The sequence below is a fragment of the Lissotriton vulgaris genome, chromosome 11 (assembly GCF_964263255.1).
Source record: "Lissotriton vulgaris chromosome 11, aLisVul1.2, whole genome shotgun sequence".
Classification (NCBI taxonomy): Eukaryota; Metazoa; Chordata; class Amphibia; order Caudata; family Salamandridae; genus Lissotriton; species Lissotriton vulgaris.
The window spans coordinates 980408899-980422448 of NC_141699.1; the positions used below are offsets into that span (position 1 = coordinate 980408899).

Consider the following 13550-nt stretch of genomic DNA (forward strand, 5'->3'; position numbering starts at 1 on the left):
AATCGCCCTCAGCTCCAGAAGGTTGATGTGGAGCCGGGACTCCGCCGGAGACCAGAGGCCTCTGATCTCCGCCTCTCCCATGTGGCCTCCCCAGCCCTGGAGGGACGCGTCCGTCACAACTACGTGCTCCGGCTGGGGTAGGGAGAGGGGTCTGCCACTGACCCAGTCGCGGTCCGTGAGCCACCACTGCAGCCGCTTCGCAGTGCCCTCCGAGATCAGGACATGATCGGACAGGTTGCCCTGATGCTGGGCCCACTGAAACTTCAGGTCCCACTGCAGAGCCCGCATCCGCCACCTGGCGTGACGCACCAGAAGGATGCAGGAGGCCATCAGCCCCAGAAGCCGCAGCGTCAACCTGACCGAGACCCGGGATAACGGCCTGAAGACAGGAATCAGAGCCTGAATATCCCGAACCCGCTGTTCGGGTGGGTAAACCCGAAACTGCGCCGAGTCGAGAACCGCTCCGATGAAGAGGAGCTTCTGAGAGGGACACAGGTGTGACTTCGGCACATTGATGGAGAACCCCAGCAAGTGCAGGAGGTCGGCCGTAGTCTGGAGGTGGCTGACGACTGTCTGGGGCGAGCCCGCCTTCAACAACCAGTCGTCGAGGTAGGGGAAGACTGATACCCCCTGCCTGCGCAGATGGGCTGCGACCACCGCCATCACCTTCGTGAACACCCGTGGGGCGCTGGCAAGGCCGAAGGGGAGCACGGTGAACTGAAAGTGCTCTTGGCCTACCATGAACCGTAGGTAACGCCGGTGGGCCGGCAGGACGGGGATGTGGAAATAGGCGTCCTGCAAGTCCAACGCTACCATCCAGTCTCCTGGGTCCAGGGCAGCCAGGACCTGAGCCAAAGTGAGCATCTTGAACTTCTCCGTCCGGAGGAAGCCGTTGATGTTCCGCAGATCCAAGATAGGGCGTAGGCCCCCTTTGCCCTTCTTGGGTACCAGAAAGTAGTGGGAGTAACAGCCACGTCCTACTTCTGGCCCAGGAACGCGCTCGATGGCCCCCTTGGCCAAGAGGGCCGAAACTTCCTCTTGCAGAAGTCGCAAGTGATCCCCCGACACACGGTGGTATTGAGGTGGCATGGATGGAGGGGAGGACTCGAAGGGGAGGGAGAAGCCCCTTCGGACAATTTGCAGCACCCACCTGTCCGAAGTGACTGTATGCCAGTGGGAGAGGTGATGGCGAACCCTGCCTCCCACAGGCGTCACATGGGCCTGAAAACTCGGACTAGGAAGGTTTTGAGGCAGGGGCTGCTGAGGGAGGTGTGGACTGGCCTCGCCGCTGGCCCCGACCACCGCCACGGCGGTTCCTACGTCCGCCACCGCGTTGCTGTACATTCTGCGGCGCGTGGCTGACGGTACGTGGTGGGGCGCCCCTTCCGTGGCCACGAAAGGAGCGAAAGGCACCCGATTGCTGGCGTGGGGCCGTAAGGCCCAAGGACTTGGCCGTGGCCCTGGAGTCCTTGAAACGCTCCAGCGCATGGTCTGCCTTGTCGCCGAAGAGGCGACGGCCATCAAACGGCATGTCCAGGAGTGTGGCCTGGACATCGGCCGAGAAGTTGGCGGACCTCAACCAGGCGTGGCGTCGAACCGCCACCGTCGTTGCCATCGCCCTGCCCAGTGAGTCCGTGGTATCCAGCCCACACCGGATAGAAAAACGTGCCGCATCTCGGCCGTCCGCAAGGGTTTGGCTGAGTTTAGCCCTGACCTCCTCAGGGCATTGTGGCAGCACCTCCGCAACCGTGTCCCACAGAGTGTGGGTGTAGCGGCCCAAGAGACAGTTGGTGTTCACTGACCGTAGCCCTAGGCTCACAGACGAGAAGACCTTCTTCCCGAACTGCTCGTATCTCTTGGATTCCCTGTCGGGCGGGGCCGACGGGAATGCGGTCTGGGAGTTGGAGGCCTGGATGACCAGACTCTCGGGGGTGGGGTGGGTGGACAAAAAGCAAGGGTCGCCCGGTGCCGGGCGGTAGCGTCTGGCCACGTTCCTGTCCACAGGGGGGCCTGTGGCGGGCTTGGACCAAGTGCCCAGGAGAACGTCACACAAGGCCTCGTTGAACGGCAGGAGGGGCTCCGCGGAGCCGGACTGCTGTTTGAGGACCTCAGTGAGGAGATTAGTCCTCACGGCCGCGACGGGGAGCTGAAGGTTTAAGGCCTTAGCTGCCTTCGTCAACACTACACTGTAAGCAGAACCCGCCTCCGAAGCCACAGTCGGGGGCGACGTAAATCCAGTGTCTGGCGAGGTGTCAATACCACTGGCCTCCCCAAGCTCATATGTCCAGTCCTGATGTGACTGGCAATCTCGTGCCAGAGGGTCCTCGGACCCCTCCCATTGCTCCTCGTCACCCGGCTCCTGGAGACCAGGATGAACAGCCAGGGCCTCCTCGTGGAGATAGAACTCTCCGAAGGCCGACGGAATCGGCGCCCAGCGGCGCCCCTCCGACTCCTGAGGAGGACCGTAGGAAACATCGGGGGCGGCAACCACCTCGGCTGCCGGGGACGACACCTGAAGGGACGGCGCCGGCGAGGTCGTAGGGTCGACCGGCGAGGTCCCGGATCCGGAGCCGGATCCGGCGAGGTCGTGCGGCGCCGGGACCGAAGTCGTCAGCGGCGCCGGGCCCGAAGTACCCGACGTCGTCGGGGCCGAAGCACCCGACCCGGAAGGACCTCCAGACGGAGCCGATCGGCCCGAAGGCGCCACGGGAACCGACTGAGGAGGGAGGGCCCTCATGGCCATGAGGTACCTCTCGACCTCCTCCTGCGACGCGCCGTGCCCAGGGACCCGAAGGTGTGGGGCAGGCGGCGACGCTTGCGACTCCCGCGGAGCCGCGTGGGCGGTGTCGCCCGAGTCCCCGGTCGCATCGAGCGAGCGACGGGGCGGGTCGGAGGATCGATGGTGTCGCTCCGACCTCTCATGCCTCTTACCTGAGGACTTGGAACCAGACGATCGGTGTCCACTCCCGGAACGTCGATGACTCCGACCTCGCGACCTGTCCCTCGACCTCCCGTGGGACCGGGACCGGGACCTGGAGCGGCGCGGGGCCGACTGCCTCAGCTCGAGACGCTTGCGGGACCGCTCCCGCCTAGCCTTCGACGTCAGGGCCCGGCAGTCGGAGCAGGTTCGATCGTCGTGGTCGAGGCCTAAGCACTTCAGGCACCGGCGATGGGGGTCCGTGACCGACATGAGTCGGCCGCACTTCGAGCAAGGCTTGAACCCGGGCATCCCTGGCACCGATAGTCGACTAAATAGAGGATCAAAAGGATCAAAAAAGTTTTCAGTCAAAAAGTGACTGGGGGTAGAGCTTCTTCCGGATCTGCGCTAGCTGGCGCGGAAAAAAGAAGAACTGACGTCAGCGCGCATGGGCGCCGTCTATATACTCCGATGACGTCATCCCGGCGCTCACGACGCCGACGACGGACGCGGAGCCGCAGACGACGCCTACCAGCGCGCAGGGGTATTGCTACGCAAAAATTTCCGGATCCAGTCTGACGCCTGGGGATATTCTAAGGTAAGGAATCTATCACTAACGTGTCTCTTTCAGATGGGTATGTTTCCTTGTTGGAGAGAGCCGTTGATAATTTTAGTCCAGAGAGGGAGAAGCAAAGGGGTAAAGTCTTTTACTGCGAAGGCAGGGAGGGGGTCCGTGAGGTGATTGGATGGTTTCAGGGTGCTGAGCAGTTTGCCAATTTCTTCTTCCGAGTATGTGCTGAAGGTTGACCATGTAGCATTGTTTTTTAGTTCAGTGGGTGCTAGGCATTGGGGTTTGGAGTAGAGGCTTGCGTCAATGAGGAGATCGCTTTTTATTTTGTCAGTTTTTTGGATAAAGAAAGCAGCGAAGTCTTCACAGGAGGGTGCCTCACGTCCAGTGTTGAGTGGTTGTGGTTGCTCCTTGGATTGTGACTTGATTAGCTCAAACAGTTTTCTCGGGCGGTTTTTTGCTTGGTCGAGTTGGAGGCTGAAGAAGTCCGATTTTGAGCGTTTTATTTTCCTGAAGTAGGCGTTTCTCTTTTTCTTCAGATCTTTTAGGTGCATTGCGGAGGGAGCAGATCTCCAGGTCCGTTCTGCCATTCGCATGTCTCGTCTATCCTCGTTGAGACTCCCGTCGTACCATGGTTTGGAGATTTTAGTAGAGACTCTTTTTAGCTGCATAGGTGCAGCCTCATTAATTATAGAGGTCATAGCGTTGAGATAGTGGTCAGTCAGAGTTTGGACGTCCATGGCGCCTGTAGGTGGGAGTAGGAGATTGCAACTATTAGGGGGCAAAGAGGCTGGGTTGAGCTTTTTCGAGTCTCTTTTCCAGACTTTGGGCTTGGAGATTTGAGCATGGTTGACTGACTTTTTCATTGATAAAGAATGTGATAATATGATGATCTGACCAGTCACAGGGTTGGATGGATTCGAGTTGGATAGAGTCCTCTTTGGAGATGATCAGGTCGAGGGTAGAACCTTTCTCGTGGGTCGGGCTGTTGCATATTTGGGTGAGGTTAAGGGCATCGAGGAAATTTTTAAGACTATTTACCACTGCGTCGTTGCGGTCATTCCAGTGGAGGTTTAAGTCACCAAGGTATATTTGGGTGAGCTGCCGTCCGGAATTGGTTGAGATCATATCCATGATTTGTTGGGAAAAGGTGAGGTTGTCCCTGGGTGGGTGGTAAATGCTGTGAAGAGAGCATATCGGTTTGCCCTCACTAATAATGTCAAGGCCGATGTATTCCCAGGATGTTGGGGATGGTAGGGATGTGGAATTGACTTTCTGAACAGAGAGGTTGTTCCTGTAGATGCATGCGATTCCACCACCTATTTGGCCTGTTCTGTCGAGCCTGATAATGTGGTAGTTGGGAGGAACCAGAATGTCCACTATGGGTGTCGAAGATTCAGTTAGCCACGTTTCAGTCAGGATGATTAGGTCAAGGTCCCGCGATAAGAGGAGGTCAGCAATGGCTGCGGAATGTTTCGTGGCCGATCTGCAGTTGAGAAGAGTGCATTTGAGACGGGGTGTGTAGAGGGTGTTAGATGGTTCTAGCGAGAGAGGGATTTTTCTAAGGTTATTGGGGATGGAGAATCTGCTGTTTAGTGTGGGTGGTCTAAGGGGATTTGGGTGTATCGTGGGAATGCTGCGGTGTGGGGTGGTTGTGTGAATTTGGGGGGCTGGGTCATAGGAGCGGAGAAGGGTGAGTGTGTCGAGGTCAGAGGAGGAGTTGTGGGTGCGGCGAGGGCGGTTGTTGCGATTAAGAGCTGGGATTGAGGTCAGATTGGGGGATAGCTGAGTGCGAGAGTTAGTCGGAGGGGTGGGGGACAAGTTGGGCGGGGAGGTGTAGATGTGTGAGGGGTTGCAGGGGCGATGCGGGGGACAAGGGCAGTTGCTGCGCCTATGAGCAGGGATTGACGCCTGGTGTGGGGCGTGATGAGGGTGGGAGTCCGCCGGCCGAGTAGGGGACAAGTTGGGAGGGGAGGTGGAGGTGGGTGTATGGGGTGTGTGGAGAGTATCTCTTTGATGGCGTGTATGTCTTCTTTGATCTGAGTGAGGGTGGCCGTGATGTATTCCATCGTAGGGTAGGTGGTGGGGGTGGGGGTGGCAGTCAGGGGTGAATGGCTGACCAGGGAATTCGTGTGCAGGTGGGAGAGAGGGCTGGTGTTCGAGCAGGTCTGCGTTGTGTTGGTGTGCGGGATGGAGTTAGGGAGGCGGGAGGGGTGTGGATGAGGTAGGGAGGAGGTTGGTGTTATGGGTGAGGGCATTGGTGGTAGGCGGGGGGGGTCAAGGTGTAGGCTGGGAGACTGATAGCCATGGTGGGGGTGTAGGGAGGGAAATGGGGGCTGAGAGTAGGAGGGGAAGTGGGATTGGAGATGGTCCTGTTGAGGGGAGGGGGAGTTAAATTAAGAGAGGGGGTATGTTCTGCGAAGTTGGTTAGAGGGTAATGAGGACTGAGAATGGGGGGGGATAAAGGGGGGGAATTGTGCGTGTTATTCTGGTGCTGGACTAAGTTAGGTGTGTTATGGGTGGGAGCTGTGCTGTCAGCGGCGAGCGGGGTGTTAATGCCCGCTGTAGGTATGATAGAAGTGTTGAAGGTATGTGTGGAGATCCGCGAGTTGGTAGAAGGGGCGGGGGAGAGAGCGGTGTATGAGGGGGAGCGATCTGTGTCTGTGATTGAGTGCTGAATTGGGATAGTGGGGTTGTGGGTATGGGATGGGAGGTCCGGGGTGGTAGGTGTGTCCCTGATTGAAGAGTATGTAGCTGCGAGGTCATGGTTGGTGGGACTGGGGGAGATATGGGTGTTTGTCCGTGAATTGGAGAGGTGTTCTTTGAAAGTGGGGAACATGTTGTCTAGCAGTTCCAGGTTCCTGTCTGTGGATTGTGATAGGACAATCCCGTTATTGTAAATAGTGATGGTGGCTCTGCCTGGAAAGACTTGGGATGGTGTGATGGAGAGAGTTAGGCTGTGAGCGGATTTTCTGGTGGAGGAGACGGTGAGTAAGGTGAGGAACGCTTTTCTCCATTGAGCTCTGCGTGTGGTGTGGAAGATGATATCAGTGTTCAGGGATCCATTGACCGGTGAGAAGTAGGTGTCAGCAAATGGCGTTTCCGGGTGTGACCTAAGGAAGTTGTGTTTAAAGCGTTTGGCAGCTTTTTTGGTGAGTGATGGTGGGTAGTTGATTTTGTATGTGTGTTTGCCGATAGGGTCCATGTTGCGTTGAAGGATTAGGTGGATATGGGAGGATGCACTAGTGCACTATAGTGGTACAAATGTGCAGAAAAACAAGTGTGCAGAAAAACAAGTGTGCAGAAAAACAGGTGCATACAGTAGGTTACACAGTAATAAGTTGTAAATTACCAAAGTGGCACTAGTAATCAACCAGCATAACCAGGATATAAGAGTGAGCAGTAGAGCAAATACATACGATAAATTATAAGGTACAAGGTGAAAGAGTATGCATAATACTGATAGTATATAAGGGTAAAGTACAATGGGAGAGTGCACTAATGCACTATAGTGGTACAACTGTGCAGAAAAAATGCATACAGTAGATTACACAGTAATAAGTTATAAATTACCAAGGTGTCACAAGTGATGAACCAGCATATCCAGGATATAAGCGTGTGCAGTAGAGCAAGTACATACGGTAAATTACAAAGTACAAGGTGCAAGTGTAGGTACAATACTGATATAATATAAGGGCAGGAAACAAAAATATATATGAGGTAGCATACGGTATATACGGTGAACTACAAAGTACAAAGTGTAGGTGTAATACTGATAGTATATAGGGGCAGGATACAGTTTACACAATGTACAAAAATATACAAAAATATACGTATATGAGGTATCAATCGGTGCATTCCAGGAAAAAGTGAGATAGGTGCAGCTTACAAAAATGTACAATAAACAGATACAAGAATGGTACTAATGATGTACTGAGACAGGATACCAGTGCAACCACCAAGTTGCTTGATGGTATATGTAAGGTATAAAAGTGAAATAGGTGCAGCTTACAAAATGTACACTAAACAAATCAAAGAATGATATACTGAAACTAGGTGCCGGTGCAACCAAAAAGCTGCGTGAGGCAGAAATGACATTAGCAAGCAGCCAGAAATAATTGAGGTAGCAATCTGTGCATTACCAGTAGGAAATACTGCAATAATAGGTATAGGTATATGAGATAGCAATCTGTGCATTACAGCTGTTCAAACTCCAGGTAGCAATATAGTACTGTAATAATAGGCAGACATTCTTTCAAATATGAGGTAGCAATCTGTGCATTACAAATGTTCAAAATGTAGGTAGAAGTATAATATTGCAATAGTGGGCAGGCATTCTTTCCCAGGAAGGTGTAGATAGATAGATCACTGAGCAGAGTACTCTGTCGCTGGGATTAGTCTGGAATGAAAAAGCTCTTAGTGTGTGTATAGATAATGATGAAAATGACTAGACCAGGATGGCCGCCCACGAGAGAGACTAGCCTAAAATGGCCGCCACAGAGGTGAGATAGAGACAGTAGTCCTCTGTTTGTTGCTGTTGCATAGATAGCAGGGAGGAGCAGTTTCCCTTCACAGTTACTTTATCGACTACTTTTGTAGTACCAGGACTGGATCCTAGTTCAGTCTTTATCGACTACTTTTGTAGTACCAGGACTGGATCCTAGTTCAGTCTTTGGGTCTAAGCTGGAAACAGTTTAGCAAAAACGATTTGGCTATTGCTATGATTTTTAAGAAATATTAAGCTATTTCAAAAGTTCACACTTTGAAACTTTTCTATGAAAATCTGGCAATGTTATCCAATGGGAGGAAAATCAAGTTGCAGTTAAAGTACGTTTGTTACTTTTGTAATCCAGGACTGGGCTCCTATGGCCAGCACAGGGGTCTCTACTTACAAGAGGTAAGCAATTACGTTTGAGTAGTAAATACGATTTTCAAGGAATATTTGTAATTTTCACAAGTAGACACTTACAAGAAATTTCACACGAAAACAGTCAATGGTTTCCTATGGCAGAAATTTAGATAACTTGCCAACACGGTTGTGATTACTTTTGCGGTTCAGTACTGGGCTAAAAGATACAGCACTGGCTTCTCCCCTGATCACAGGTGAGTAATTCGAAATTCGGTCTTCAGCTGATTTTAGATTAATATTTTAAAGTTTCAAAACTTCACACTTCGAAGATTTTTCGAGTCAAACCAGTCAATGTTATCCAACGACAGGAAAGGGACTCATCGGTTTTCAAGTGGGTACTCGACTGGTGAAGTTATGGTTCTGGGCATAGACTTGGGGGTCCTCCAGGGTCAGGTAGGTACAGTTAGTACACCCTCAGCGACACAGGGGCGGCCGGGTGCAGGGGTAGTTAGGCCCAATGTTATCCAATGAGAGGCTCGGGGCCTTCGGTTGGTGGCTGCTGGCTGGCAGGCCACGCGGCTGTGGGAGCTGGGCTCCTGGTCACTTGCTCAGGGCAAATGGGGAACTACAATAGGGTACAGGTTGCACTGCCAGGGGCACTCGGGCGGCTGGGTGCAGGGTGCTTTTGAGCAGTCGGGCGCTCAATGCTATTCAATGAGGATCTTGAAAAGGGAACAGGGGCTGCTGGCTCGGGGACGGTGGATCTTCCAGAGCAACCTACACTTCGAGGGGTAAATTGGGATGTTGGAGGATAGGTAGGCACCCAGGAGTTGGGCACAGGGGGCCGTGGGGCGCCGGGTGCAGGGGTGTCTTTTAAGGTCGGGAAATCTTACCCCCTGCTGGTTGCGGTCTGAGGGGTCCTTTGTCCTGAGGCAGCAGGCGTAGTCTGGGTCGTCGAGGAGGGTCCTTGGGCACTGGATTCACTCTCCGAATCGCCGGGATGTCCTCCGGGTCTTGGTTCACTCCAGCACAGGCCAGGCTTGTCGGGTGCAGAGTGTGCAGGGTTCGCGGTTCCGGGCTGATGCCAGGGCTTGTTACTTGCTTTGAGCAGTACCACTGCTCGTGGGAGACCCAGGTAGTCTGAGTCACAAGGTAGTCCAGTCCTCCGGGGTTTTTTAGGTTACTGGCCACTGGAGACGCCGGGGTTTAGCAGGAGCAGGTTCGAGGGTCGACAGGCCGATAGGGCGGGGGCCAAATCAGTTGGTGTCTTCCTCTTCTTAACAGCTGCACTGCAGGTCTTGTTTCTTGTTCTTTCTTGTTTCGGTATCTGGATCCAAGTAAGGAAGGTTAAGGGAGCCCCTAAATACTAAATTTAGGGGTGTTACAGGTAGGGCAAGGACAGGGACCAATAGGTCCCTGTCCTGGGGTGGGTACACCCCCTAGCCTGCTCCTCTCCTGTGGGAGGGGGACAGGAGCCTAGCTGTGATTGGGCAGGACTCCCCATCTTCAAGATGGCCGGAGCCCGGGGTTGTGTTTCACCTAGTCTCCCCCACCTGAGGGGTGGGGTTGGCACAGGCTGGCACACCACGCTTCCTTGCGTAATTTTTCCCGCCAGTCTTCCCGCCAGAGTGGGGGTCAGGACTGGTGGGGGCCAGTTGCTGGGTACAGCAAATGGTCTGGAGAAGCTCACAGAGGTGGCAGGCCTTTGAAGCTTCCCCGTGCCTTTCCTGGGGGAGAAGACCTAGCACCTCGCCCAGAATGTGCATTGTTGCAGGCCCAGGAGAGCGGTGGCTCTCCACCCAGGGGTCCAGCAACATGTCTGCTGTGTGGCAGCCTCTGCAGCCACTCAGCCCAGAGGTGGATTGTAGGTTACGTTTCAGGAGGCATCTCTAAGATGCCCTCTGTAGTACATTTTACATTAAACCCCACACTGGCATCAGTGTGGGTTTAATGTGCTGAGAAGAAGTTTGATATCAAACTTGTCAGTGGTCAGTGTAGCCATTATGGTGCTGTGGAGTTCGTAATGACAACTTCCCAACACAATATACTCTTAATGGCATCACTGTACACAGTGCGCAGGAATGGCCCTGGGTACTATAGGGGCACAGGGCTGACGCACCTGTGCCCACACCTCTGGCATAGGGCACCCAGCTAGAGGGGTGACTGAAGTATGCCAGGGCAGTGGGTCTGTGGGCATGGCACACAGGGATGTGTGCCATGTCGACTCTTGCTTTAGTTTTGTACTTAGGCACTCAGCCTGCAAGGGCAGTGCGTGGGAGCCAGGGTACAGGGCCCCTGAGGGTGGCACAATCAGTGCGGCAGCCCTCAGGGGTCTTCTCTGGTCACCATGCCCAGGGTACCATTTACTAGGGGCTGACAGGGGCCAGAGATGCCAATTGGGTATTTTGTTTCAGCATAGTTTTTAGGGAAGGAACACAGGCCCTGGGTACCGGATTGGCAGGGTACCCAGAGCACACTCAGTCAAAGCACATCAGCAGTTCAGAAAAAAAGAGGGGGCATACCAAGGCAAGAAAGATGGCACTCTCACACCTAGCCAATACAATACTATTGCCAATACACTGGCTATAACACTTGGATAGCACCCAGGGTTAGTGTTGAATTTTAGGCCTAAGGTCAATAATCATAACAGACTTATCAAAGCTTCAGATTGCAGTCAACATGTCATTGCCTACTTCATTCATTTAGTACCACTACAATGTGTCTTGCATTACCTTGCACCGCTTATATAATGAAAACAATGGAAATACGTTAATATGGTAAACAGCGAAATACCTTTTCTTTGTCTTTTTGGAGTTGTTTTTCAAGTTTTTTCACTTTACTTTTTGCATGCTTCAGTTTTTCTCTCACATTGACATCTTGCAAATCTAACTGAGTAAACTTCTCTCGGTTCTCCTCGATGAATTTGTTAATTTTGTTGAGTTTTCTAAGGAAGAAAAGAATACACTCAACTCATGCTATACATATAAATATTTAACTGACCAATATATTTGAGAAATACGTTTTTTAATCCATTCAATTCTCAAAGAAAACGACAATCACAACTGTTAACATTTTCGTTATATTGCCCACACTAGCTTAAATAAGGACTGGCTGATATGCAAGTTACTCCGGGAAAACTGGTAAGCTCATTACCAACACGAGAGAAAACAGTCAAGAAAAAAAAAAGGCTCCAATTGGCTTAAACTAAATTATGATAGGAACTTTAGTGAGCTCCTCCGGTCTGCCAGACAGGGTTTGGCGGGGAGATTTTATAACACAGCCGCAGTATAGGGGCTGTGGCTAGGTCCTGCAACCAACCAACCAACATTAAAGCAGCAAATGGTACACTGCCTGCACCAGCTACATACTACTAAACATGCTGCACACTTCAGGAAATTTACTATAAGAAGCTGGCTTTTTATGTAGTGTACCAAACTGAGGTACACTATGTAGAAAGTCCAGATGACCCTTAATGGCTTACAGGGCGTAAATTAACAATCCTAAATGCTCTTTTGTAGTAGTGGGGATAAGACACTTGCTCTTTATATAGTATACCAAAAAAGTATACTGTGCAAAGAGTCCAGGTATCCCTCATAAGTGGACACGGGCTTGGTTTAGCAATCCAACGGTGTTCTATTGGGGGAATAGTGTGGTTGAGCAGCCTTACACATATCAGAGAGGAGTGTTCGACATTTGCAGTATACACAGTCAATATATGATGCATACAACTCAATAAGATCTGCACCAATTTGTAAAAACACGTATGTTTATAAAAAACGAAATATATATGAACATGTACCTCCCACTCTACCAACTAGCTAGACATTGGCTATAATAAGCTCTATTGGGCTATCACTGATTTGAAATATAAAAACAATCTACAAAAATACATCAATTCACATTTTGTTTATTATTTTCTCAATTATTTCTATCTTTTTTTAAATACATTTTTTGGAAATGGTAATGAAAGACCATAATTTTTCTGTATCCATATGTACAATACAAATTATAAATATTGCAACTGATACAATACTATTAAATGTGCAAATTTAGCATAACTTGTGCAAGGAAATACATACAATATTGGATTTGTCCCCATACCATTATCACATTGATCCTAACCTCACATACAGTCATTACATATCAAACATTCTTATACACACACATCACATTCATTATTTTCAAGCTTAAAAATGGCTCACAACAGAAAAAAATCTTTAGTATCCATGGTAATGCCGCCAGCTGGAAAAGGACCAGGCAGACGCACGTTTCAGTGGATATCTATAATTCAATGCACCTTCCTCAGGACCGCTTGCTTTCTTTTAAGTAATGCAGCTGAGGTGGATTGGTGAATCAATGAGTGTATATCTGGCTGGTTTCCTTTACTCAATAGCAGGCTCATATACCCTTCAGACTTATTCCATTGGTCATTGGGTGTCCATCTGTTTTGTGCTCCAACTTATATGTTCTCTTATTTTTTTTAACTTACGAAAGAAGGTCTCACTATACTCCGGGAAATCACCGGTGACTCTCGCCGTGGGGGTTGGCATCTACAAAAAAGGTTTCAGGCAGTTTCCTGAATCCACATCTGGGAAAACCAAGGAGGGCTTAGAGTCTGAAGGATCTGTGAACCATGCTGCCACCGCTGGCCCACTTCAACTCAGGCTAGGGGGCCCGGGTGCAGTGGTGCTTTCTATTGTCAGGTTTTTGGCAGTCTGGAGTCCTCACAGCTCTTCTTCAGAGCCTTCAGGTTCCAGGGGAGTAACTATTACTCCATGGGAGTTCCTAGGTCTTAACTGAAGGCTGAAAGTCCAACCAGGATTTTGGAGGCACAAGCAGCTGCATGACGAGTAGCCTTTGATGCAATTGTCGACAGCAAGACAGGGAGGCAGGGTTGGCTCCAAGTCAGTTGCTGGTCTTCTGTTCTTATAACTCTTTAGCATCAGTCTTCTTTCAGGTCGGCAGGATCTGATTTTCTGGTGACAGGTGCTCCCCTACATTCTAGATTTAGGGGTGTTTGGGGAGTGTATAGTAGCAGCCAATGGGCTAGTTACCCCAGGGGTCACTACTCCCCTTATATGACCACTTTCTGTCGGAAATGGGCATAACCCTGTCCCAGAGTTCTTAGGTCGGCCATCACAGACAAATTTCGAACGTACATGAGTGAGCTCTTTGAAGCCCCCTGCCTTGGAACGCTAATTTACAGGTCATCCTGC

At 51.2% G+C, this 13550-nt stretch overlaps 1 protein-coding gene across 2 annotated transcripts in view; it reads right to left on the reverse strand.

The window, feature by feature from the left end:
- The window catches only part of SMC4 (structural maintenance of chromosomes 4), a 512503-nt gene that overhangs the window by 385727 nt on the left and 113226 nt on the right, over nt 1–13550 (reverse strand). For both annotated transcript variants that reach the window (XM_086944206.1, XM_086944207.1), the window contains exon 9: nt 11128–11278. In XM_086944206.1, coding sequence (XP_086800332.1) covers nt 11128–11278 — 151 coding nt within the window. The remainder of the gene's footprint in view (nt 1–11127; nt 11279–13550) is intronic.